The 25,505-nt window shown below is 41.8% G+C and overlaps 2 protein-coding genes across 5 annotated transcripts; one reads left to right on the top strand and one right to left on the bottom strand.

The window, feature by feature from the left end:
- Positions 1–49: 49 nt before the first annotated feature.
- Positions 50–11,240, bottom strand: LOC130376863 (B-cell receptor CD22-like). 4 transcript variants are annotated; one of them, XM_056583766.1, is made up of 9 exons: positions 10,935–11,240; positions 9,692–10,054; positions 7,789–8,004; positions 7,372–7,632; positions 6,909–7,163; positions 6,700–6,790; positions 6,571–6,631; positions 4,379–4,615; positions 50–4,269 (listed from the first exon to the last, which is right to left on the bottom strand). In XM_056583766.1, the coding sequence occupies exons 1-8, from the start codon at positions 10,987–10,989 to the stop codon at positions 4,400–4,402; spliced, it is 1,518 nt and encodes a 505-aa protein (XP_056439741.1). In that variant the 5' UTR covers positions 10,990–11,240; the 3' UTR covers positions 50–4,269; positions 4,379–4,399. The 4 variants fall into 4 exon arrangements, with proteins under 4 accessions (XP_056439741.1, XP_056439742.1, XP_056439743.1 ...); XM_056583767.1 differs by having other exon boundaries at positions 11,103–11,240; XM_056583768.1 differs by lacking the exons at positions 50–4,269; positions 6,700–6,790 and having other exon boundaries at positions 4,500–4,615.
- Positions 11,241–12,285: 1,045 nt separating this feature from the next.
- Positions 12,286–24,382, top strand: LOC130376857 (toll-like receptor 13). The gene is made up of 4 exons (XM_056583760.1): positions 12,286–12,385; positions 15,877–15,950; positions 18,762–19,410; positions 21,714–24,382. The coding sequence occupies exon 4, from the start codon at positions 21,834–21,836 to the stop codon at positions 24,363–24,365; it is 2,532 nt and encodes an 843-aa protein (XP_056439735.1). The 5' UTR covers positions 12,286–12,385; positions 15,877–15,950; positions 18,762–19,410; positions 21,714–21,833; the 3' UTR covers positions 24,366–24,382.
- The last annotated feature ends 1,123 nt before the right edge of the window (positions 24,383–25,505 follow it).

Here is a 25,505-nt window from a genome sequence, read left to right as displayed (position 1 = left end):
GAAGACTAAAGGTACGGCCACACTGAACGCGTTACGTGCGTAACGCTTGATCATTGTGTGTCACAAAAATGGTTCGACGCACCTAATGGTGCGGCCACACTGAACGCGTTACGCGCGTCGGATTATGCGAGTAACGCGCCTAACCTGACGCTTGTTCATTGTGTGTCACAAAAATGGTTCAACCCGCCTACGCGTGACGCTTGCACGGAAGCACATGGCGGACATCTTACTCTTTATTCTGGGTTGAAATAGTTACATAGAAACGCCATTAAAAGTGTTTATGTAAACATTTTTAGCGAGAAATGTGCATTGTACTTTCATAAGGTTTGCACGCTAAATGTGAAGGATGTTTGGTTTGATAGTTATGACGAAGGGAAGGTAGAGGGGGCCTTACGGAAGTCTTTTATTAGTTATTTTGTTTTGGTGATGTTGAGATCAAGGCAGTTCCGCCTGCACCAGTCTGGTGGCCAGCTCAGACTCTAACTGATCTGATGAGTTGGTATTGTCCATATAAAGAATACTTGATGTATGTAATGTCTGTGTTTGTGCTTCTGCAGTCGTTGGTGTAGACTCTGGGGTGTTGATTTGACGTGTGTTGATAGAATAATGTTAGAAATAAAACTAACACCAACGACTGTCTATTATCTATAGTATAGAGATAATAGATTTATTGTGTACAGTTGAGGGGTAATCAGCTCAGACTCTATTGTTTAGAAATTTGAGGAGGAAGCTAATCGTTTCCAGTTCATCATGCAGTAAACTGAGCCAAATAAATGGAAAGAACAAACAAAGAAAAGGCATCAGAATTAACATAATGCCTGGGAACTAAGACAAAAAAGTTCATTTAGTCTAACTTAATATATATACTTGTACGTTCATGCAAACAGACTAGTAATCATTTGTTTGTACCTGACATGTTTCGACCACTTCCTGCAGTCTTCTTCAGAAGCGTCAGCTGTAAGTTAATGCCAGGAAACTACTGTGACTAGAACATTCAACAACATGTTTGTGGTTATACTACGTGCACCATAGTGTTTCATAGTTTCCTCTTAGGTCTAGTCTGGTAACTTGAGTCTTACCTCTCATAGGGTTGCTGTCCCCAGGGTGTGGTACAGCACAATTCTAATGGTTTATTCTTTTACAAAAAATGTTGTGAAGTGAAGTGATGAACATTTTATTTTTTGTCTGTTTATTATTGCATACCTAAACCCAACTCAATGTAGAAGTGTGTTATGACTAGGCCTGCCTCAGGCAAACATGACCATAGATGGAGACAACACAGTATCGTATCAGAATAAGTCGATGAAGTGAGTTTTTTTATTGATAATGTAAGCATCACGCAAGATCCAATGTGATTGGCTACTTTCAAATTCACGTCATCAATTGATTGATTAATTAATTGATTAATTGATGTCTGTGGCATGTGCCACCGCGAACACTGACATACCATGGAATATGCCGTTCAGGAACGGTAAATGCCATTCCCAACAATGGTGTATGACACCAGCACGCCCCGCCTCCTCCCTATAATTTCACGGCAAGTATTGCTGTAAATGTAAAGCTATATATATTTGGTCTTTATTGACACTATATCACAATATAACGCCGTAAATAAAGGGATTTATAAGTTTCTCTTGTCAGTTCTGTTGTTAGGATATGTGCGATCTGCTTGTTGTTGCTTTTGAAATGACAGATGCTTTTGAAAACAGCCGGACTTGCTCCGGTGACGGTCGTTAGCCTAGCCACCTAAACAGGTATGACAAATCGATAACAGAGATTTAGAGCTATAGTCTATGAATACAGAGGCAGGTCCCTATATCTACAATGGGGTGGCACTGTAGCCTATGGCTAGACATTGATACATAGTATTTCTGCCTCTGGGTCCAGTTCAGGAATGTGCTCGGCAATGTGATGGAGATGAGGCTGATGAAGAACAGCGTTCGGTGTTGGAATCTCGGACCGATTATTCGGGATCTCATGACACTCAATGAGTGGTGGGAGTGAAATGAGAACTGTGCCGTCCAGTGACTCAATTTCAAATCCTTCTGCCCTCTAGCCGGATGTTTCTATGATGCCAGAGCAAGTTCTGAGATAGTACGGGAATGGTTTGCTCTTCACACTGAACAGCCTGAAGAACTCTGGTCTTGCTAATGAGCGATTGCTCTGGTAAGTCATGATTACATAGGCTTTGATGGGCATGTCCTTTGAACGTTTGGGATAGAGCTTTGCGAGACAAATCTTTGAGCATGAGCGGCTCCACTGGCCTGGACTGCAAACTTCTGTGCAGCTTGCTCCAACGAAAGCCATAACAGGATCATCTTCTCCCTGAAGCTGCTGTCACACCGCCGCGCGGCTACTCACCGCCTCCATTCATTTCAATGAGGGAAGGGTGGCAGAGGGGAGGCGGTTACAAAAGCGGCTGAAAACCAGGAAACGGTTGCCGCCCACGTGAACACGCACAGATTTTGCCCTACCGCTCAGCTTTCCCCTTGTTGAAACGTTCGGCGGCAGACGCCAGGCGGCAGCAGCTGCAGCAGCAGCAGTAGCAGCCGCTATGGAAAACGTCTGGCCCTTCACACCGCCGCACTGAACCCTCCGGCAGCGAGGCGGTGTGCAAGCACCTTTAGATGATCTCAAATCGAATAAATGAGACACTTTACTCAGTCCCATTGTTTAAATCCTGCTGGGGCTACTGGTTCACACTCGGGGGTGTTGATTTGACGTGTGTTGATAGAATAATGTTAGAAATAAAACTAACCTTGCATCGCATGAATCATCGAGGGACTACTTTCTCAGCAGAAGCGGAATTTTACTATGCGCCGGTTAGTTTTGTAACCGAATCACGACACAAGAACCTAAACAGAGAAGCTTGGGACAGAAGCGCAATTGAACGACTAGGCAACATGGTGGTTCAGTGTGCTTTTAGAAATTGTAGAAATATACGCTACAGATGGGCACCACAAAGTTTCCACCAATTTCCAGTGCGAGATCCAGAAAGGACTCAACTGTGGCTTGTTGCTGCTGGCTTGGACATCAAAACACCGGCTCGTACATGTACGGTTCGTTGGATACAACAAATTCGTCATAATCGTCTTCAAAAGCAGATGCATCGCTAAGTCCTCCAAACGTGCCCATATCTTGTTAATTGAATACGCTAATAGAATTCCTTCGTTCACTGTACTCTGCGTTTGTAGCAATGACAGCGGCAGGTAAACAAACTAGAGCCGGTAACCAAGGTATCAGTCCGCCGCTGCCGTAGCCTACTACCATGGAGCCTACTACCAGGAATATAACACTGCTGCTGTGACCCAGCAATTCCCTCAAAATGCAATGCAAGGTTGGTTTTATTTCTAACATTATTCTATAAACAGACATTTAAATTTATAGTCTGTCGTTATAATTGATTTACCTCGGGTGTACTGTGGAGTGGGTAACACTGTTTTTAATAGCAGGCTAGCATTGCCCGTTGACGTGCGCTAGCCTAGCACGAGCGAACTCTGCAACTAGAAGGACTGAATGTGTTGAAAACTGTCTCCAGTGATAAAGAATGCCAAAGCTCACTTGGGAATCAGGCCCTATGTCCAAAATTCCGAACTACCCCTTTAAACTAGGTAACATGGTAACACAGAAGGGCCAAAACACAACTCACTCATGCAATGCCATTATCAACCACTAGACGTCTAGAGCAAAAACAAATTGTGGGGGCAGAACAAACAGACATTGCTACATAAAGTCAAATAATGTAATAATAATTAAATTGGTTCTCAAATATCTGTTGTGTTAGCTTCTCATACATAGCTTCGGTGGCACATTTTAGAGAAATTAATCAGACAAGGAGGAGACATTGGACATAAAATCTTACAATTTCTGCTTGGGCTCATACTTCTCAGATTTGTCTCATGAAAGTTTCAGACTGGTCACACATGCTTCTCTCTGCAATAACCACGACCTGACTGAGATCATTAATATACATATTCATCTCTTGATCTCTTGTCAAGCTCTGACTTATATAACCAAGAAATGAATGAGATCAGGGGAATTCAATGATGAAATCTACTGTTTATCCTACTTCTCAAACATTGATACAATAAAAATCTCAATTCTGTCCAGGTAATAAAGTCCAATAGGATATTCAGCCAGCGTATTGTCCTGTTAAACTATCTAGTCCCACTATTTAAATCTTTCTGCCACAACTGGTTCAATCTCTGGGGTGCTTTTTGAAGGTGCTGTACAACCCTGAGGTTTGTGCCGCCTCTGTCTGGTCACTCTCTGAAAAGAAGAAAGAACTTCAGTCGCCCTGTGAAACAGACTAATTGGATTGATGAAGTCCCACATCGTCGATTATGTTGCCTCTTTAGAAATACCAAGAGAAGCTTACCCACGGACAGCGTTGGGTCGTTTAATTTTTGACCTCAGAGTAAAAGACTGCATCTGTCTGGTCTGATTGGAGACGAGAGCCAACCCAACAGCGAGGCACTTCCTGGTTCTCTGAGACAGAGTGGTGGATGATCGCATAGTGAAGGTCATCCTGCACTTCTATTGGTTCTCTCTGTGCTGCAGGAACCATTCGATTGTTCAAATCTGAGAGGTTTTCATACACGGGACCAGGAAGTGGCTATCGGGGAGTGAGGTCAGAAGAGAATGTTTAGAAAACACCTAACACTTCTTGAAGACAGTCCTGAAAGTCATGTATTTCTGGTTCATCTGAGATCCTTGGTGGTTACTAGTGGTTCCACCATGCAGGTCTCTGTAGGCCTCACTTCATTCCTGCAAGGTTTCCTCCGACCGTTGCGCACTTAAAACAGTTTTATCTTTGAACAACATATCAACTTCTTTGAAACAAAATTACACATCATTACCTCCACTCTCCAATCTTCTCTTTCTACTAACTTGCAGAAGTCTCACCAGAACCCAGTTTGTCCTGTAGATCTCACCCTAGATCTCACCCTAGATGTCACCTTTTTGGCAAACGTCTCCTTATCAAGTATTTACTCTTATATCCAAGACTGATAATTAATTAAACTAAAGTTTTGTTTTGCAGATGATCACACCATAACAAAGTGTCAGGTTTCAACAAAGTGAAAGCATACAAACAATACTAATGATGAAGGAGCACGTTGATGATGATCATGGATGGAGATTAGTGCTTAAAAGTACATCATATCATATATATCATTGACATAGATCAAATATGAAACCGGGCAAAGAATAGATCCCTGGGGTATCCCACAATTCAACTTTTATATGTTTATAAACAACATGCTGCGGTCTACTGTATCAATAGCCTTCTATAGATCTAACAGGACCATTCCAGCATTGACCATTCAATAGCAGTGATTTCAGTACTGTCCCTAATCAACCTGGTAGGAAGTCCATACAGGCCAGTAGCCTTGTTTAGGCTCATGGAATGCAACAAGCTGGCAAGTTCATTATCTGATGTGCACCCAGCTCAGAGCTGTTTCTTCTGTCCTGTTAGAAACTCTCAATGATGGAGTGGCCATTTTATCCAGAGCTAATAGGCAACTCTGAGTCAAAGGACATATCTGAGTAGTGAATAGTGAAGTGCTTAGGTTGTAATTAGCAACCTTTTAATGTGAGAGAACATAGAATGCCATCAATGTTTGAAACGATTTTAGCTTTGGTATAGCTTTGTTTTGTACCATGTTTGATCCATCAACGTTTTGTATTTGCTACTACTAATCTTTTAAAAGTTTCAAATGTTGTCAGAGAACTGTCAAAAATCTGCTTGGTAATCAATTTTGCTGTCTGCCATTAAATCCTAATCTGTAAGAATCGATTTTACCAAATTGGATTAAACAGCAGACAGCAAAATTGATTACCAGAGAGATTCTCCCTTCCAGGATTGGACGGTCGAAAGAAATTAGCAGGTGACCACAAACGCCAACATTTTAAAACACATATTTTGACTTTAACCGATACCATCATATCATGATCTAGAAATTATGCTTTATCAACAATGTTGGCTCCTAAATCAGTTGATAAACCGAAACAACTGATTGACCTCAGGGCATTTCCAACGTGTGTCTAAGGCCCCGTTCACACGAAGCCGATTTCATGGCGAAACCGCAAAGGTCTTGTACGGTTCGGCCTTCCGTACACACGAAGCCGGCGAATCCGCTGACCGAAACCGCAAACTTCTGAAACCACCCTCGGAGGTAGTTTCAAATCTACCCGGTTTCGTTTTGGATTCGTGTGTACGCCTGAAACCGACTGAAACCGCAAACCATGACGTCATCGCCCCACCCCTCGACCTCCTAGCCAATGGCTCTTAAGCCCGCGGAGTCTCAGAAATCGCATGCGCATAAGGGCAGCCTTTATACGCATGCTCGCCTCTTCTTCTTATTTCATTTCTTCTGGATTTCTGTACCAGAAGCAGCGCCCCTTATGGGCCTGGAATGTGTACTACAGCGTTTCTACAGATCTACCCGGTTTCGCTTGGCTTCGTCTTTACGGAGATACTTCGAAACCGGATAGATCGAAACCGTAACGGTTTCGCCCATTTCGGCTTTGTGTGAACGGGGCCTTAATAAATGACTTCCTGTGTCTCACCTCCTCAACGGTATCTGGCCTTTCTCCCTGTCCACATGATTTTCTGGAGGCCCTCTTTCTTCTGGAGAAGAGAACAGAGATGAAGAGGCAATAGGGGAATTTAAGGAATGGAAAATTTCAATATTTCACCTCATCCAGAAGACGAGGAGGAGTAGGGTGGCCAGTAAGACACCAATCGTTGTTACAGCTACAATTGTTGTCTCTGATAATACGGATATCACTAGAACATATGACAATTATTTCAAACACTAATAACACACTGCAGTATAAGTAGCACAATGTTTAACTATATTCTTTTGACGGTATGGAAGCTGTGTGTGCCTTAAATAAACCATTACCTTTAATGAGCAAAAAAGTGGAATTATGATGTCCGATTGCATTATGAGCTTGGCAGTAATAGTTTCCTCCAAGCTCAGATGTGATATTAATGATGGTGTAGTTCTGTCCTAATTCCTTCACTGAGTCTTGATGTTCCTTGAACCAGGTATAGTTAGCTGCTGGGTTGGCATCACTGCTGCAGCTTAGTGTCACTGATCTGCCAACCTCCATTTCACCAGTTGGAAACCGGGTCACTGAGGGGGTCTTTGGAGCATCTGTCATGAACACAAAATAACAATTTATCCATCCTAAAGTTATGAGACCGAGTTTAGCAGCAACTGCAATGCCAGTATGATAAGTTAGTCAGTGTTGTTTACAGGGCCAGCAGTAATACATGAATAAGTAGTATTCATGCATTACTGTGAGGTATGAAGTTCTACATTTTACAGTAATTTTTACATATAATTCAGATATTGAACTCACACTGGACATCAAAGAATAGCGAATGAGAGCTCATATGTCCATATTGGTTCTCTGCGTGACAGAGGTATGTTCCTCCGTCTTCAGGGCGGACCGAGGGGAAGGTATGAGGTTGATTTGTTTCCCAGAGCAGAGGCTGGTTGTTCTTGAACCAGGTGTAGTTAGCTGCGGGGTTTGCATCACTGCTGCAGCTCAGAGTCACTGAAATGCCCTCCCCTATTTCAGCAGAGGGACTCACAGTCAATGAGGGGGTCTTCGGAGCGTCTGTTGACAGTTGCATCACATTAATTACATAAAATACCGGCAGTTTGGGTCCATTCATAGTAATTCAACATGTAGTTCATACACTCATGTAATTCATACATATACTGATGGAATTTCCAATACATCTGGCATCATGTCAGTTTGGAGTGGACTTACACACTGAAGGAGATCGGAGATCGGATCCTTCAACGGCACATGAGAAGCAGTCTCCAGACTGAATGTAGACCCTGTATTTCACTCCCTGTCCTACATTATGTCCATTTCTGAACCAGATGTAGGGAGTGTCACTAGCTAGATCACACATACTGTGACACTCCAGCTCTGCCCTGGTAGGATCAGTTGGGTAAGGAAAGGACACCTTCACCTGGAGGTCTGGGTGTGAGAACAAATGACACACAATTATAAAATAAACAAAGGTAACAAACACATAGGGCCCTGTCTTGCATCCGGCGCAATTGACTTACTCACTGGCGCATGTGTCGTTGCTAGTTTGCAACTGACGCAGAGCTTTCTTTTGCCTCCTGTGCCACGCGTCGGTAAATTACGGAATGATCTTGCGCGCCAAGGGGCGGCTCGGCGAAGGAGGAGGCGTGTTCTGCCGCAAACGTTCCCTGGTGCTATTTTGCAGTTCAGAAACCACTTGCGCCACAAACCAGGAAACACCTGGTTTAAAGTCAGTGGCGCGTTGTTCAGATGCTAAGGGCGCATGCATAATGTTGCTTTTGCACCTCGCGCATACACTTTGCTTCTCTCATCTACCTAGCCACACATTCTTGGTAAATTATTTGGGAAAGAACAGCTGATACAGTGGTAATAAGTTGTACTTTTAAATCAATGCATCTGCAAACACCGTACAGCAAACACATATTTTCTTGACACAGACATCGTGTACATGCCCATAACTTTTAGGATTGATGAGTATTTGATCGTGAGAAAACATTGTTTTACTGCGAGTGATTGTTAAAAAGAATGAATGAATGCGGGTGTGCATGTGTGTATGTGTAACACACCCACGCGCGCGTGTGTGCATCCATCTGTTTAAACACACGCAAACTAAACACGTAACGCATAATACAGTCCATGGCAATGTATATTAACGGGGGGACACATGCATATTAGGAACACAAGTCGATAACGATAATGCATACAATACTGATAAGAAACAATCTTTATAATGTATTGCATACATCATTAAATAGAACCACAGTTACCGCATATCATGTTATATCATATACGTTTCTTTGCCGAAATTTATTTGAGGACTCAGTATTTCTGAAGTTGTGGAAGAAAACCTTATTCCATGTGTGAATGAGGCCATATTATTTGGCCATTAACTGAGACATTTGCAGTTTGAAATTCATGTGCATCTGTCTCATCGGAGACTGCATACGCGCTGTCAAAATACGGTATCAACTCGTCAGATTCAAATGCGCTCATGGATCTTAAAGGGGACGGGAGCTGGCACTCTCATTGGTTTATTGTACGTTACGCCCAAACCACACCTACGGGTAATTAGGCTATTTCAGATCAACCCTTTTTCGATATGTGCCGGGCGCAAGAGTCATCTTATGCGCCGGTAAACTAGCGACATCGCCGTAGAACCACCCACAAAGCTACTTGCGCTTGGCGCTTCTCACTTGCGTTTCAGACCGTTAAAATAGGGCCCATAGACAGGAACTGTCAGGGCCCTCTAAGATATTCTATATATATTCTTATCTTTTTAATTTATTCTATATTTTACAATCAACACATAAGCAACTTAATGTTTGTACCCTTCGAAAGGGATGGATTGCTATTGCTGGACTAGCATATTATTGTTTTAGAGCTGGAATTGTCGTAGCTTACTTTTGCAGTGCTATAGAGAGAGAGCACACAGTAAGATAACCCAGTGGTCTCCTCTTTTCGCGATGGGGAAAGGGGTCAGAGGGGCAAGGTTCACGGTTCTCTGCACAAAAACACGCAGATTTTCACACGCATGCATACACACACTTTATGCACACACACACACCAGCACACACAAACACGCACACAGACATTCACTAGACTCATCATAGTTTACCTGTTACAGATAACGTCACTCCAGGGTCACCAGTATATTCCCCACCTGGTTGGTTTGTTGTGAACCTAACCTTGTAGACAGCAGAGTCACTCTGTCTCAGGTCGTTGATTCTCAGGGTACATGTTCCATGACATCTGGACCGGGTACATCTGTCCTCACTACAGCTGGACTCAACACGACCTGTATAGTCTGCATTGTGTTCTAGATCAACTAGCTGCTTGTTGGATACTTTCGTAAACCACAGTGTATTATCTGTGGTAGGCTGGTACTGTACATAACTGCGGAGGTAAACCATTGCTCCTCTTAAAGCGCAGACATTACTAGATGAGTAAGTAACACTCCAGTCACCATCACCATGAAGTGCTGTGAAAAAACAAAGACATCTCATTGAGAATAAACAAGACACAGAGATTCACCTGATGAACAGAGCAGAAGATACATAAAGAGATGGAGGCTGGTGGGTGGGGATGGAAACTACAGATACATGCTGACCACTGAGCTGTTACAGGAATGTTCCAGAACATCATAATATTTTTCTTTTCAAATAAGTTTTGGTATAAAGTAAAAATACTTTTTATATTTTGGAAGAATGAGTGGAAAGGAGACAAATAGAGGAGAGAAGTCAAGGAGAGGAGAGGAGGCATAAAGAGGAGATAAGACAAGGAGAATAGAGGGTAGAAGGAGAGAGGAGAGAGAACAGGAGATGTCATGCAGTGTCTACCATACAACTGAATCAGAATTCCAACATTTCAGCAGAAGATTGATATGCCATTTCTAAATCATGATGCATGTGATTCATGGGAGAAAAGCCGTAGCTTTAACAACTATGTTTTCCAAAAAATAAAAAAATAACCCTTTGATCTTGTAAATAGTTCAGGTTTGCCTAGCAACAAGCAAAGGGGCAAAAATATAAAATGCAGATATATATTCTGTAAAATAATTCAGTGTACTGTGATCCAAAACCAGTGAAGTTCTTACCCTACGATAGGCTGTTTATAACTTGAAGTTAGTGGTACTTTCCAATGACTAATGAGCCATAACTGAATAAAGTGGAGTGTTCTCCAAGTTAGTGGACTGTTTAACCAAACACATCGTTCTAGAGGGTGATTCTTTAATGTTCTATTTACTATCGAATGATAGTAAATATCTTCAACATGCTGTAAATAACCCTAACCCCCTCCTCATTCCAGGTGCTTGGTTGTCATGTTATTGAACAAAATGTTCACAATGTAAATTAACCAACCTGGTATTGACAAAAGGAGAGCTAGAAATCCTCTTGCTTCTGATCTTAAATTCATAGTGAGTCCTCTCCTTTCTCACTTTCTTGTTCTTGGAGATATTTAAACACACCAGGCAAACTTTTTGAATTAACTTTTGTATGCATAAAAGAAAATAATATACAACATCTTACTTTAGAGGAGAAAGCTGTTCTGAAAACAAGGCTGGGGTTCCAGGTCATCTTAAAGCTGGCTGAACAACCCAAAATAATTTGAAAGACTTCTTTCCTCTTTATGGATTCAAATTTGTAGACCACAGTGAACGGTCCCTTCTGTCCTTCTGCTTCCTACTCACACACACACACACACACACACACACACACACACACACACACACACACACACACACACACACACACACACACACACACACACACACACACACACACACACACACACACACACACACAAACACACACACACACTCATAAACACACACACACACACACACACTCATAAACACACACACACACACACACACACACACACACACACAGGCAAACACACACACACACACTCATAAACACACACACACACACACACACACACACACACACACACACACACACACACACACACACACACACACACACACACACACACACACACACACACACACACACACACACACACACACACACACACACACACACCCCATAGTGTTTCATAGTTTCCCATTTAGTCCAGTCTGGTAAATTGTTGACTTACTTTTCATCTTTTTTTTCAAATAGCATAGGCAAAAGTAGCATAGATTAATTATAATACTTGTAAGCTGTAGTTTTTAGCTCTAATTGAGACACACCAAAAAATGCATATTTTATCAGTCCCGGAATGTGTTTTTTTCAAATTCTTTTTTGTCTTTGTTTTACTCTGACGACTTATTTCCTTAGTTTTGTGTAAACTCAATTTTATCATTATTTATTCCCCAATGTCCTGTTTGTAATAGGAAGTCAAGTCCATCTTATTGTATAGCTCATGAACAAATTCCATCTCAAAAGGGCTTTTAGATCGAGTGCTACGAACCCCCTGAGCAGCGTGAATTGCAGAATTGAAAACATCATAGCTTTTTATTAACTGTATGTCATACTTGGAAGCTCAATCTGTAAATTTTTCGGGGGGGGGGGGCGCATGCCCCCGGACCCCCCTAGCGTTGCTGGGATACCATCTCACAGGACCACTGCACTGCTCCAAAAATATATAGGGGAAATACTGTTTATTATATTTATATTCTGTCAGTTCTCTTTAGAGAACCCGTTTTTTTATTTTAACTGACAACTTCCTTTCACTTCCTCTTTTAGTCCCCAAAGGAACAGACATTAAAAAAAGATTATTTAAAGAAGCTATTGTCTCCTATATGTTCACACCGAGAAAGAAACCACATCGAGAAACGAAACATCATCTGGTGAGATTTGGATTGGTGGGTTTTCTGAAATAAATAACAAGTAGTTTTACAATACAGCTAAAAGTGCAATCCATTATCTTTCTGCAATCAGGGAATGAACAAATTAACATTTTAATCATGGGTTCATGTTGTTCCGTTTCTATCACAGTTGGGCATGCTTTTCTTTCTTTTTTTTTTACCAAGTATTTACTTGTTAGGATTAGGAATTTTTAGGCTACAGCATAGACTTCAGTACAGGCTACCAGTGGAAAAAAAGACGAGTGATATAGTTTGCATCTTAAATATCAGATGAAGACGAAGGAGATACATATACAGCTGTATATTTATTGAAATATTGAATCACATTTATGTTATCATATTTTGTATTCATATATGACTGTGTCTATATGCAACCAGGATTTAACACAATTCGCCTATTGAAGATTAATCTGTTTATTCTGATTTGTTGTTTTATTATGGACATTTTATTACATACATATATATATATATATATATATATATATATATATATATATATATATATATATATACACATTAAAGGGTCTCTCAAAACGACGTAATAGTGTCGCTTCACCACCATGTTACATTTTTAACACAGCTTTTCGCTAGCTTCCTCTCTGGTAGAGTCGTGGAGGAAGTCTGAGGCTTTCGGATCTACTCTTGGTAATATGAGCTGCGATGCGTGGTCAGGTTTTAAGCAGTGCTGGAAGTTATAGCGTGGCTCTATGGCAGTACCGGTGTTCGGTCTCATTGGAAACATAACCTATTTAAAGGACAATTCCGGTCTAAAAATGGATTTGGGATATGTTTGGCATGTTAAAGGTTGGGTACGGAATTTGCTTTTTTGGCCATTTTTGCAAAGTTACTTGAAATCCTTATCATAACCCGCTTACAGCCACTGAGTTAGAAGTACTGACATGAAAATTAAACAAGTCAATCATCTGTGGAACGGGCAGGGCTCGAAAAACTCCAGCCAATCATTTGGATTGCCACCTCGTTGCATTGGACAGTAAGTACGTCAATCAAACGGTCGTACTGCACTCCCCCTCCCCCGCGCCCCGCGCGCGACCCCTTCGTGCAGTACTCGTGACCCAGAGCTCGTGACCCAGAGCAAGCTCCTGTTTGTTGTTATCCTGCGGTAGCTACTGGAACTAGTTAATCCACATTTGGACCTAGCAGTAGAAGACAATTTCCATGGCAGACAAGACGCCACCATCCCCACCACCACCACCACCACCACCAGCAAAGAGAAGGAAAACTCTTTTTCAGAGAGTAATTGATAATAAAAACGCTGAAAGAGAAAAACTGAAATCAAGAATAATCCTAGGCGCTGCTTTCGAACGTTGGCGGCCACTGAAGGACGAGAAGGGTCTAAAAACCGATGCTTGTGTGGCGGTTGACCAAGTTTCAAAGTTTATACCGTTTATACTCGGTAATACCGGTGTTGAGACGAGTGTATTACTCGGTGTGAAAATGTCCACAACGCAGCAACCCTAGTGAAAACCAGGACTTCCAATACAATTATATGAAACAAACATACATTTTCTAAAAATAGTAATGTGACCGTTCAATGTTTATAACATCTGGTGCAACCATAGCCGCGAGAACGTATTCTCAGCAGGGGGTGCTGGAAAAAAAAAAACTCAGCCTGCACTAGACTCGCAACTCGTCACATTGATAAAAAAGATATATAGCAGCGCAGCTCAATTACACCAGTGCATGCGCGCACAGTTGAAAATCGATCGTTGTGTTCACTTCCTTCACACCATGGTTCACATCCAGCTGCTCACAGAACAAGTTTAGCGCACCACCGCTACCCTCACACTTTTTCATATAACCTTTTTTCAGCACTAGGTCATATGAGCATTAAATAAATGCTGCGTCTCAAAATGCCTTGGACAGCAGCGAGGATGACTCGCTTTGCCACGGGCCGAAACAGTTCGGAGCGACCACAGCCAGAGCGAACACAGCGGGGCAGAGGAGTGTCAGGAATAGTCTTTGGTGTACACATCAGTACGGCCTATTTTCACTACTGTTTAGTGGCAATGCAGTGTTTTATTCTATGCCTTTTTATTTTCGTATATTATTTCAATGAATACAATTTATTTATTCATAAAAACAAGATCTGGTCTTCAAATCTTTTTTCCAAATATAGGTCGTCTTACAATGGGGTTTGTGTTTATATTCGGACCAATACGGTACAGCGGACGCTCACATGACGTTAAGCATTTCCTGGTGCATAATGTGACGCTTCAGAACCTAAAATCCCGTTTCTCCCCGTTGACACGACAACACATAACTGGCGTTTTCAGAAATCTCCACTTTGGCCGGAGTTTTTAGAAATGATCGTTTTCTGTGATAAGACAGGGCCTCGGACAGGGGGTGTTGCAGCACCCCCAAAACCCCTACTTCCCGTGGTACTGGGTGCAACTTACAGCTGAATGTAGTGCCATGTTGTTAAACGAAAACCTACGCTAGCCTGGCTCGCTCTCGCGCATCTCTGTTCGCGCTCGTGCATGATTGCGCGTCCAGGTACTTGGAATGGGTGGAGTCAGAGTCAGCGTTGAAAGAGAGGGGGTAGGACCATTTGAGTTGTGTTTTTTCAAAATCTGCTGGCGTTTCGCAAATCGCGTACCCAACCTTTAAAAGTTGGAACGTTTGTTTTGGAGCACAAAAAACGCATATAGACACATTCTTCAGTTGGCTGTTTTTAGCCGATTCTATCAAAACGCTATAAACTTGGAACGATAGGGGCATGTGTTTTGGTAAAAACTATGTATATTGTGTGTATAAAATGTCCTTTTTTGATAAACATTCTGTACACTTACAAAGTTATCAAGGCTTCTTTTTATATTTTAAGACCGGGCTAGAAGTGTCGGGCTACTTCTAGCCTTTTAAGTCGTTTAAAATTACGATTAAGTCTTTACCATAACAAATGCCCCCATCGTTCCAAATTTATAGCGTTAAAACGGCTAAAACAGCCACCTTAAGAATGCGTCTATGCACACTTTTTTGCTCGAAACGAACATTCCAACTCATTATCATACTAAACATATAGCAGATCCATTTTACACCGGATTTGTCCTTAAAGTCTCAATGAAGAGACATTGCTTTGAATGTATGTGGGATACTTCAAATGATTAACGTGGTTTTTACATTATGAAAGTTAAAAAATAATTGCACCGCAGCACCATTGTTAATCACGAACATGCTAAGAAATGCACTATGGTAGATGACTGAAACCATCTAAGAAAATAAAAAAGAGGTTCCAACCCTATTGGATAGCAATGCAAGCTCCATGATTGACCTCAGTGCTGCCTTCGGCACACTTGACTACAGAAGTATTGATCATCGTGAACACAATGTTGGCATCAAAGCTTCTACTCTTCCCTGGTTTGGATCTTGTCTTACAAATTGAACAGTATTTTTTCTTTCAATCAGAATCAAAACACTGCAACCTAAGCTTTGGTATACCTCCGTCTAATTCAAAATCCCGTCTGTTTTAGCGTGTACCGGTGACTGAGCCCGGATGCCTGGTCTGTTTGGGTGACTGTGACTGGAGGCCTGAGCCCTGTTTCAGGTAGCTGGTTTAACATACTCTGAGTTTAATCCTGCGCTCTGAGTTGGTTGACTAAGGCCCCATTTACACGAAGGGAAGACGCAGATATTGCCACGCAGTTTGGCCTCTCATTTACACGAAAACGCTGTTTTTGTCACAGAAAACGATCATTTCTAAAAACTCCGGCCAAAGTGGAGATTTCTGAAAACGCTGGTTATGTGTTGTTGTGTCAACGGGGGGAAACAGGGTTTTAGGTTCTGAAGCGTCACATTATGCGCCAGGAAATGCTTAACGTCATATGAGCGCCCTATGTTTACAGTTTGTTTGTTTCAGGAAGACGCTTGTGTTATTCGTTGTTGTTGATTCTGCGTATTCTGATTGGCTTGCATGGCTTTAATTGCGCTCAACGGCGTATTTATGCGTTTTGATGTAAACGACAACTTTTTTGAAAACGATAGTGTGCACAATGTTATTTTGGAAAACGGAGGGGGGGAAATATTCGTTTCAATAAATACCCTGCTACGTATAAACGTGGCCTAAGAGTTCAGGGTTGAAAAGCAAATCTGGGTTTTCGGTTTCAGAACAGGTGATCAGCGTTGGGTTAATCAACTAATCAAGTGTGGTCACTCTGGGGAGGGCGTGCCTGTTGACTATAAAGAGCCATCATCATTGGATCTCTGATAACATGATCAAACATGGACCAAAAGCGTAGATCCACTTACCTTTCCCCCACGGAATTGGAAATTCTAATGAACGCGTATGCCGAGCGAGAGAGAGCTTGGCAGGAAATAGCTGAACAAGTCAATGCGTGAGTAAAATAAATTAGTAAAATAAAATAAGAGGAAAGTTTAATATCTTCCACTTTTTCAATATGTACATTGTGTGTGTGTGTGTGTGTGTGTGTGTGTGTGTGTGTGTGTGTGTGTGTGTGTGTGTGTGTGTGTGTGTGTGTGTGTGTGTGTGTGTGTGTGTGTGTGTGTGTGTAATCCACTCAATGCTCCACCGCACTGAGGAATTCATACAGTGGTCAAGATTGGAGGTAAAACACACCAAATGTGCTGCGTTCTATGAGAGGAGGAGCGGTGGAAATCGGTAGTATCAAGCCAAATCCGACAGACCCCCGTCCTTCACAATAATGCAGAACCCAATCCGCGTCTACTCAAGGCATGAAACATACCCATATCTAGGCCATAAATTCAATGTCGCTGGCGACTGGGAAGAACAGGTCAAAGAGATGACTAATGACTACACTGTCAGACTCGACCTCATCGATTCATCCCCCCTCCCAATTCTAATGAAACTCCAGGCAATCAGAGAAGTCGCTCTCTCAAAAATCCAACACCTGTTTGCAAACATCCATATACCTCAGAACATTCTCACAGAGATGACAAACAAGACGGTGAGCCTGGTGAAAATGGCTTGGCTTAAACACCCACTCGACCCGTGACATCATCTTCCAAGCCCGCGGAGATGGAGGTCTCGGAGTCCCAGACATTGAGTGGGTCTACACCGCCACCAGAACCAACAACCTCCTCAAGATGCTCAACTGCGACGACGTGACGGTCCGGGAAATGGCCCGTGAATCACTCCTCCTGCATATGCAGCGACGCAAAATCCCACCTGCGAAGGAGAATGAGCGGCAATTCCTCGGATTCAAAATAAAAGATAATGGAAAACTGGACATCATAACTGCAGGCTTGGGTGTGCGGTCAGACTGGATGGATCTCAATGACCTGTGACACCGCTCAGGAATAAATCTGAAGTAGGCGGGGCCCGATGGTACACCTGTTGCACTGCACTCTGTTGTCACAGACCCGCTCATCAATGTATGCGCGACCTGTGAACAGGAAGATGGGCAACACGAGCTGTCAATCAAAACAGCGAGAGCCACAATGCTAAGAATGAAACTAGAAGAGAGTGCACAGCATTGGACTAGCTTAAGCCTGCAGGGCAAACTGGCACTGCTACCCTTTGCAAACCACTCTGTGTCCCACTCTATCCTCTCAAACACGACCATTGGAGAGGACGTCCTTATCTTTTGCATTAAGGCCCGCTTACAGGTATTGCCAACTAAATACAACCTGGCAATCTGGTATCCGTCACAACACAACCCACACTGCATCCTACATCCCACCCCAGACAATCAAGAGACAATAACTAGTATAACTAGAATTGCCTTTTTCCATCTGAGAAACATTGCAAGAATCAGACCAATGTTATCCGCAGTGGATGCGGAGACACTGATTCATGCATTTGTTTCGTCAAGACTGGACTATTGCAATGCATTGTTCTCGGGATTACCGAACTCTACCACAAAAAGTCTACAGCTGGTACACAATGCGGCAGCTAGACTGCTGACCAGAACGAGAAAGTTTGATCATATTACACCTATTCTCGCCTCTCTACACTGGCTACCAATAACTTTCAGATCAGACTTTAAGGTGCTATTGTTAACCTATAAAGCCTTGCATGGATTATCTCCATCGTACTTGAAGGACCTGATCATTCCTTATAGTCCTTCTCGGTCTCTCCGGTCTTCGGGAGCTTGCCTTCTTTCACTGCCGAAGGTTAAAAAGAAATCGGCTGGACAGAGAGCGTTTGCCTATCGAGCCCCTTTTTTATGGAATAGGCTGCCATCAGCGATCAGGGAAGCTGACTCTGTGGAGCTATTCAAAGGGAAGCTCAAAACGCACCTCTACAATCTTGCATTTGGAGTGTGAAAACAACTGATGCGAGAGTGAAGACTACTCTGTTTGCTTGTGCTTTTCTTATTACATTATACATTCCCACTATGTACTTTTCCGTTCTAATTCACTATTCTGTCTGTTCTAGCGTGTTGCGGGTACTGGACTGGATGCCTGGACTCTCCTCATGGATAACCGGCCAGAACCCCATCACTATTTTAATATGATGTGCATGTATTTACCTGTATGTCAATTGTGGCACCCATTGCACTCCTGACCATCCCTGGAAGAAGGGATCCCCTACACTGCGTTTCTTCTCAAGATTTCTTCCTTGCTGATTCAAGGGAGTTTTTTCTTGCCCGTGTGGGGGCATGGGTAAAGGGGGATGTCACAAATATTTGGCCTGTTAAGCCCTTTGAGACTGTAATGGTGATTAAGGGCTATACAAATAAAATTGAATTGAAATTGAATCCAAATTCCGCAAAAACAAATGTTTCCCGTTTATCATCAACGTGTTTAACCTTCAAGGATGATGAGGTTATTTTGTTGAATCCTGGTTGCATAAAGAAATTCATCTATATGAAACGATATGTAGTGTCAGTTCCCTTTAGATAATTACCCTTTTCTTACTTAATTTGACTACACCCTTTTGCTTCCTCATTTATAGCCCAATATATCACACAAAAAAAGCCATTGCAAACCAGCTTTTGGCAAAAACACATTATGTGAGTTGCCATACGCATCAGGAAGGAGAATACATCGAGAAACATTTGTTTTTGCGGAATTTGGATTGTTGGGTATGTAAGTGTTTAACTTAATCAAACTTTGGTTTGCACGAAAAGCTTTGTTTCACTACAATATAGTTAAAATTCTAGCATAACATACTTTTCTGCAAAAGGGAAATGAACATATTAACATTTCAATCCTATGTTTAGTTTGGACTATATTGTTACAAATTGATCATGAAAATGTAAAGGCTTTTATAATGACGATTATAATCATCATTATAAGAAACCGTTGGAGAGGAGATCAGACCAGTTAAAAATCATATATTTATATATATATATATGTGCGGTCAAGCGATTCAAATATTTAATCGTGATTAATCGCATCATTGTCATAGTTAACTCGCGATTAACCGCAATTAATCGTTTTTTTTTGGTTTACACAAGGACGCTTGCGGGTAAAAACGACAAAATATTTGATCGGAAGTGCCTTTCGTTTAGATGGTGATGCCATTTTTGGGGCCTAAAAACGCAAAAAAACTGAAACCACCCTCCAGTATTATTTGATTATTCCCATGCGTCGGACCTTCAAGCTGCTCTGGCTGCTCTAATAAAATTACAGGAGTCTTTCCACGAAATGTACAGGATATGTACAGATAGTATTACTGAACAGAGAAGGATCTTTTTTGGTTTTCGTGGCGCGGATAAGAGAAGCAGGAAGATTCTACCCATGCGCTCAGACATGGCATGCATACCCAATCGAATTACACACACTTTTGCGTCACCGTATGCACGCAGATTTCCTCCCGAAAACGCTTGTCTAAACGCAGATTAAAAAGTGAAGACGCAACGCCACTTTTGCGTCTTCTGTTCAGACCATCATCATGTAAACGTAGCCTAAATATCCCTTGATTTCGTGCAGCTAGCATTTTAGTGTGATCAGAGAGTGTTGAGAAGGACAGTAATAGAATATATTTGGTAGAAAACGTTTGACCAATGAGGAAACACTTTCCTTGCGCACGGCTTATGTTTTCTACCATGACAACCGAGCCAAGATGCAGGAACAACAGTAGTAGTATGTATGGTAAACTGCAAGTTTAGCTCAAAGGTGCGTGCTTGTAGATTAGACATGCAGTCTAACATACTTTCATGCTTTACATGGTTATAAAACGTACTGTATGTATCCCAGATCCTTTAACATAGAGGAAGGTTAAAGCATCTTTAACTCTGCTCTATTGTTTTATACTACCATTTTATATCTGCCCATTTCGCACCTTGCACTCCAAACCGTCCTTTGAATTGGTAACCCTCTCCTGTAGGGTATTCTTTCTCAAGGTTTCTTCCCTCTGGGGTTGGGGAGTTCCTTTCTTTCATTCCAGATATTTGTATACGTTTCATAATTATTTTTTTTGATAAATGTCCCTCTCTCTCGTTTCGTTCTGTGGAGCACGAAAATTGTCTGGGAAACGCTTCCATTCAAAATGCGTTGGTTTGCATTTTGTTTTGTGGAGCACAAATAATTTGTTTCAGTTATTGAGGAGGTCTGTTTAAAAAATCGGAAATATTGACACATACAGTATATAACTAGAGGGTGCACTGTACTGTCTGCGCACACCCCAACTGAAGCGTCTCTCTCTCTCTCTCTCTCTCTCTCTCTCTCTCTCTCTCTCTCTCTCTCTCTCTCTCTCTCTCTCTCTCTCTCTCTCTCTCTCTCTCTCTCTCTCTCTCTCTCTCTCTCTCTCTCTCTCTCTCTCTCTCTCTCTCTCTCTCTCTCTCTCTCCTGAGAAACACTCCGATTCAAAATACATGGGTTTACATTTCGTTCTGTGTAGCACGAAAAAGTCAGAGAAACGCTACCATTTAGAATGCATTGGTTTACATTTTGTTCTGTGTAGCACGAAACAAGTCGGACAATCGTGCTCTGGGACACGATTCAATAGATCGTGTGATACCGAGTTGTAGCCTGGCTACAAACCGGTATCTGGCTATTGCCAGACCAAGCTCAATCGTAGTAAGCACGTTGGTCTGGGGAGGCTGCTTTCATTTTCTTCAGCACAAGAGGCGTGATCGACGGGCCTATAATGAATCTGTACACAATTGGCTGCCTGCCGTCGCTTCCCTGTCGTCATTGTGTTAAACCAGCCAATAGTGCACCAGGGGGTAAAGCCAGCTTGGTGATTGGCTCCCGCAAAAGCGTATCAGAAGCAGAAAGAATTGCTCTTCTCCTCTGCAGGGCGAATTCATATCGCCGGTAGAATGGGCTGGGGGAACCCATTCTAACCGGGTTGGATATAAGACACGTGTTTTAATTCCAGAATATCAAAAGCAGATTGTAATGACCGCTGTCTGTGTACCTTTGTGTGTCTGTTTGACAGATTTTTCGGATCCCTCGGACTGAAAGAAATTAACGAACAAAATCAAAGATCCACTTGGTAGGACTGGAGATCCATTGCCTTGGAAATAACCAACATTAAGAAAGTTCTTTGTGTGCTGGAATGAAAACGGAAATGGCGATGCCAATAAGGGGAATTAGTTTGTGTTCATTTGGAATATTATGTTTCCTTTTGAATCTGAACAGTTTTATTTCTCCAGCTGCTGGTTACATACTGAAGGATTGCAGGGTCACAAGGACCACACAGGCCATCTGTCAGAAGAATAGTTTCAATGCATTTCCAAATGACATTCCACTAATAGTCACAAGTATAGACCTGTCTCAAAACAACATTTCTAAACTAAATAATGCAGATTTGAAAAATTTACCAAATCTGTTGCGCTTAAACCTGAAATGCAACTCTATCTCCATAATTGAATCTGGCACTTTTGTTGTTCAAATGTCTCTAGAGGTGTTGAATTTAAACAGAAATAGGCTTTGTAAGCTAGAGGAGGGTGTGTTTGATGGCTTAGTCAATCTCACAGAATTGCGTCTGTCTTTCAATAACATCCAAACATTAGCACCGGCCTCTTTCAAGTCTCTGAGCAAGCTTACATTTTTGGACCTAGGCCATAACAAACTGCGGAACTTAGCGAACATCTTTAATCATACACCACATTTACAAATCCTGAACATTCCAGCAAACAAAATTTGCAATTTTCATTCATGGGAGCTGTCAAATACGTCTACAGAACTTATTTCACTTGATTTGTCTCAAAATCAGCTTATGGTCTTTAGCCTCACTGCACATATCTTTCCCAACCTCAAATTATTGAACCTTGATGGTGGTATGAAGAATGGTATCGTCTGGGAGGTGAACAACACATCGTACCTTAGTGGCGTGTCCAAACTAGATATCAGTGGGGTTCACTCCTCCTTAGGATTTCAGGAAGTTCTAGAGACATTTAACTCCTCACTGATGTATCTGAAGTTAAACCATATGAATAACAACCTGCGGGTTCTCATCAAAATTTCCTGCAAAATCCCATCGCTGACCTCTCTTGAAGTCCGAAATAACAGCATCAAAGTTATTAGATCAGACATGCTGCACTTGTGTACTAATCTTAACATATTGGACTTGGGGACGAATGAGATAACTGACATCTCTGACAATTCATTTCAATCTCTTAGGAAGCTTAACATTTTAATATTGAAGTCTAACCGTCTAACATCGGTCCCCTATGCCATAAGGAAAACTGAAATCTCAAAACTGGATCTCAGCTTCAATAACATCAATGTTCTTGGCTGTTATGATTTGGCCAATATGACCTGTCTCAGAATTCTTCAGCTAAATAATAATCATCTCTTGAATCTAAAGGACTGTGTTTTAAAAGATTTGGTCAATTTAAAGCACTTATGGTTGCAAAACAACAACATTTATCAATTAAACGGTGCCTTCCAAAAAAACATGCCAAAACTCCAAGTGCTTTACTTGTTTAACAATCAACTCATAGATCTAGATCAGGGAGAATTTAAAGATTTGAATTCCCTCAAGATGCTGTCATTACAAGGAAATAAATTAAAAGAACTTAAAAAGGGGAATTTTAATGGATTGTCCAATCTTACAAATCTTAATCTTGAATCAAATGAAATAAACGAAATTCACAACGGTACTTTTAGTGACTTGAAAGCTTTGCAGAAATTGAATTTGATGACCAATCACCTTAAATATATATCGGAAGAGCCCATTGATTATCCACCATTTGCTGAGCTTTCACAACTGGAATCATTGCTTATTTCAACTCAACGCAGGCGACTTAAGAGCGCCCTACCTCAAAACTTTCTCAAAGGCCTGACAAATCTTTCGGTACTCAATATCAGAAGTATGCAACTTACATCCCTACACCCACTCACCTTCAACTATACTCCTAATTTGAATAAGCTTTATATGAGCTCAAATGATTTCACAGACCTTCCAGACAATTTATTTTCCCCGATTCAAAAACTTAAAAGTCTTTACATTTCACGGTTAAACCTGAGGTCTCTCGACTTTCTGCTCCTTGCCCACCTCACAGAGCTGGAGTTCTTGCAGGTGAGGAAGAATGCATTTTCTGTGATTAGAGAACCAGTGATGCAGTCTCTGTCAACACTTGTATACCTGGATATGCAGGGTAATAGCTTCACCTGTAACTGTGACAACGCGTGGTTCCTCCAATGGGTTAAAAACAACAAGCAAACACAAGTGTATGATGCATACAACTTTGAATGCAACTACCCTCCAAACCTTAAAGGAAGAAAATTTTTGGAGATTGACGTCCGTTCATGTACAGTAGACATGGAATTTATCTGTTATATTTCCACGGCATGCGCGGTCATCATGACCATAGCAGTCTCCTTCACCCGTCATTTCCTGCAATGGCATCTGGTCTACGCGTACTACCTCATGCTGGCATTCCTCTACAACTCAAAGCACAAGGACAAGCGTGCTTATCAATACGACGCCTTCGTCTCCTACAACGCAAACGACGAGGGCTGGGTGCTGGGGGAGCTGCTGCCCAAGCTGGAGGACGAGCAGGGCTGGAGACTGTGTCTGCACCACCGAGACTTCCAGCCAGGTGAGGAGCCCTATCCCGAACACCCTCTGCACCTCCATTAGCATACATGCTAGCCTACACTATTTCATATATCGTACATGCCAGTGGATATGCTATTAGATACAGTGGCGGCTGGTGATCAAAAATGTTGGTGGGGCACAGTAATAGACAGGGGGTCTGGGGTTCCCACCCCCAATAAAAAAAATTGAATTTAACAGATTTGATTTCCTGTATTCTGGTGCATTTTGGGGATGGCCACTACCTATTTACCTACTATTCATTCAGATTCATAGCCTACATCCTGACTTTCAGGGCCTGGACAAGCTTACACTGCATATACAGACCTACTTTATGGCAATTCCACCAGCCATTTCTATTTGACCCATTGTTGTTATTCTGATATTGAGACAAATCATGATCACTGTCCTATAGCGTCAATCTTTAGAAAGTTTGCAAAAAAGAAATTCAATTAGGTGCATTTCCATCAAGTGGTTGGAGCGGAAAACTACACACATTCCAGGGCTTGTCGTATCATTTTGATAACATCCTCTCTTAGGTCCTGATATATTGTGGAAACGCGTTGTTTTCCATCTAAAATAAAAAAAATTTCTTCGATGAAAGCAAGGAAAAGTTTTGCCTCTTCAGCGGTCCACATGCATCTATTATTATTGCAGCCTTTATAACACTGATACTCCAGGGTCTATAGCATATAACCACGTTGTCTGTTTACAGTTTAATTCATTTTTAACAATTTACCGTTTTGAAGGCTGAACAGACAATTGACTGGAATTACTTCGTAGGTGTCCATATATCAGGGATTAATGGACACGGTTTAATGAAAGGATATGCAAACATAGACATCCTATATCATAGATATATATGATATAGGATGTCTATGTATACAAATGCTTAAAATATACACAAGTTGTCGTCTGCAGGGTTGCTATGGCCGGTCGTTATGCGGAAATCTGAAGGACGTTGTCAGTCCTGTTTGTTCAATGTTCGCTACATCACAGCTGTTTCGAAAAGTGTGTTTCCATCTCCCATTTTGAGCATTTACTCTCTTTCGCATTCCTCAAAAACCAACTCAAGCGAGCGGATAAACTTTTTTGCGAATTAGAGGATTTTTGTTTGAATTTTTGTGTTTCCATCACCGTTTACTGAATCGATACCTGAAAATTTGCAAAAAATCTGGGGGATGG

Source organism: Gadus chalcogrammus, chromosome 23, assembly GCF_026213295.1.
Source record: "Gadus chalcogrammus isolate NIFS_2021 chromosome 23, NIFS_Gcha_1.0, whole genome shotgun sequence".
Lineage (NCBI taxonomy): Eukaryota > Metazoa > Chordata > Actinopteri > Gadiformes > Gadidae > Gadus > Gadus chalcogrammus.
The sequence above is the reverse complement of the archived record's forward strand: the minus strand, read 5'-3'. Positions and strand labels throughout refer to the sequence as shown.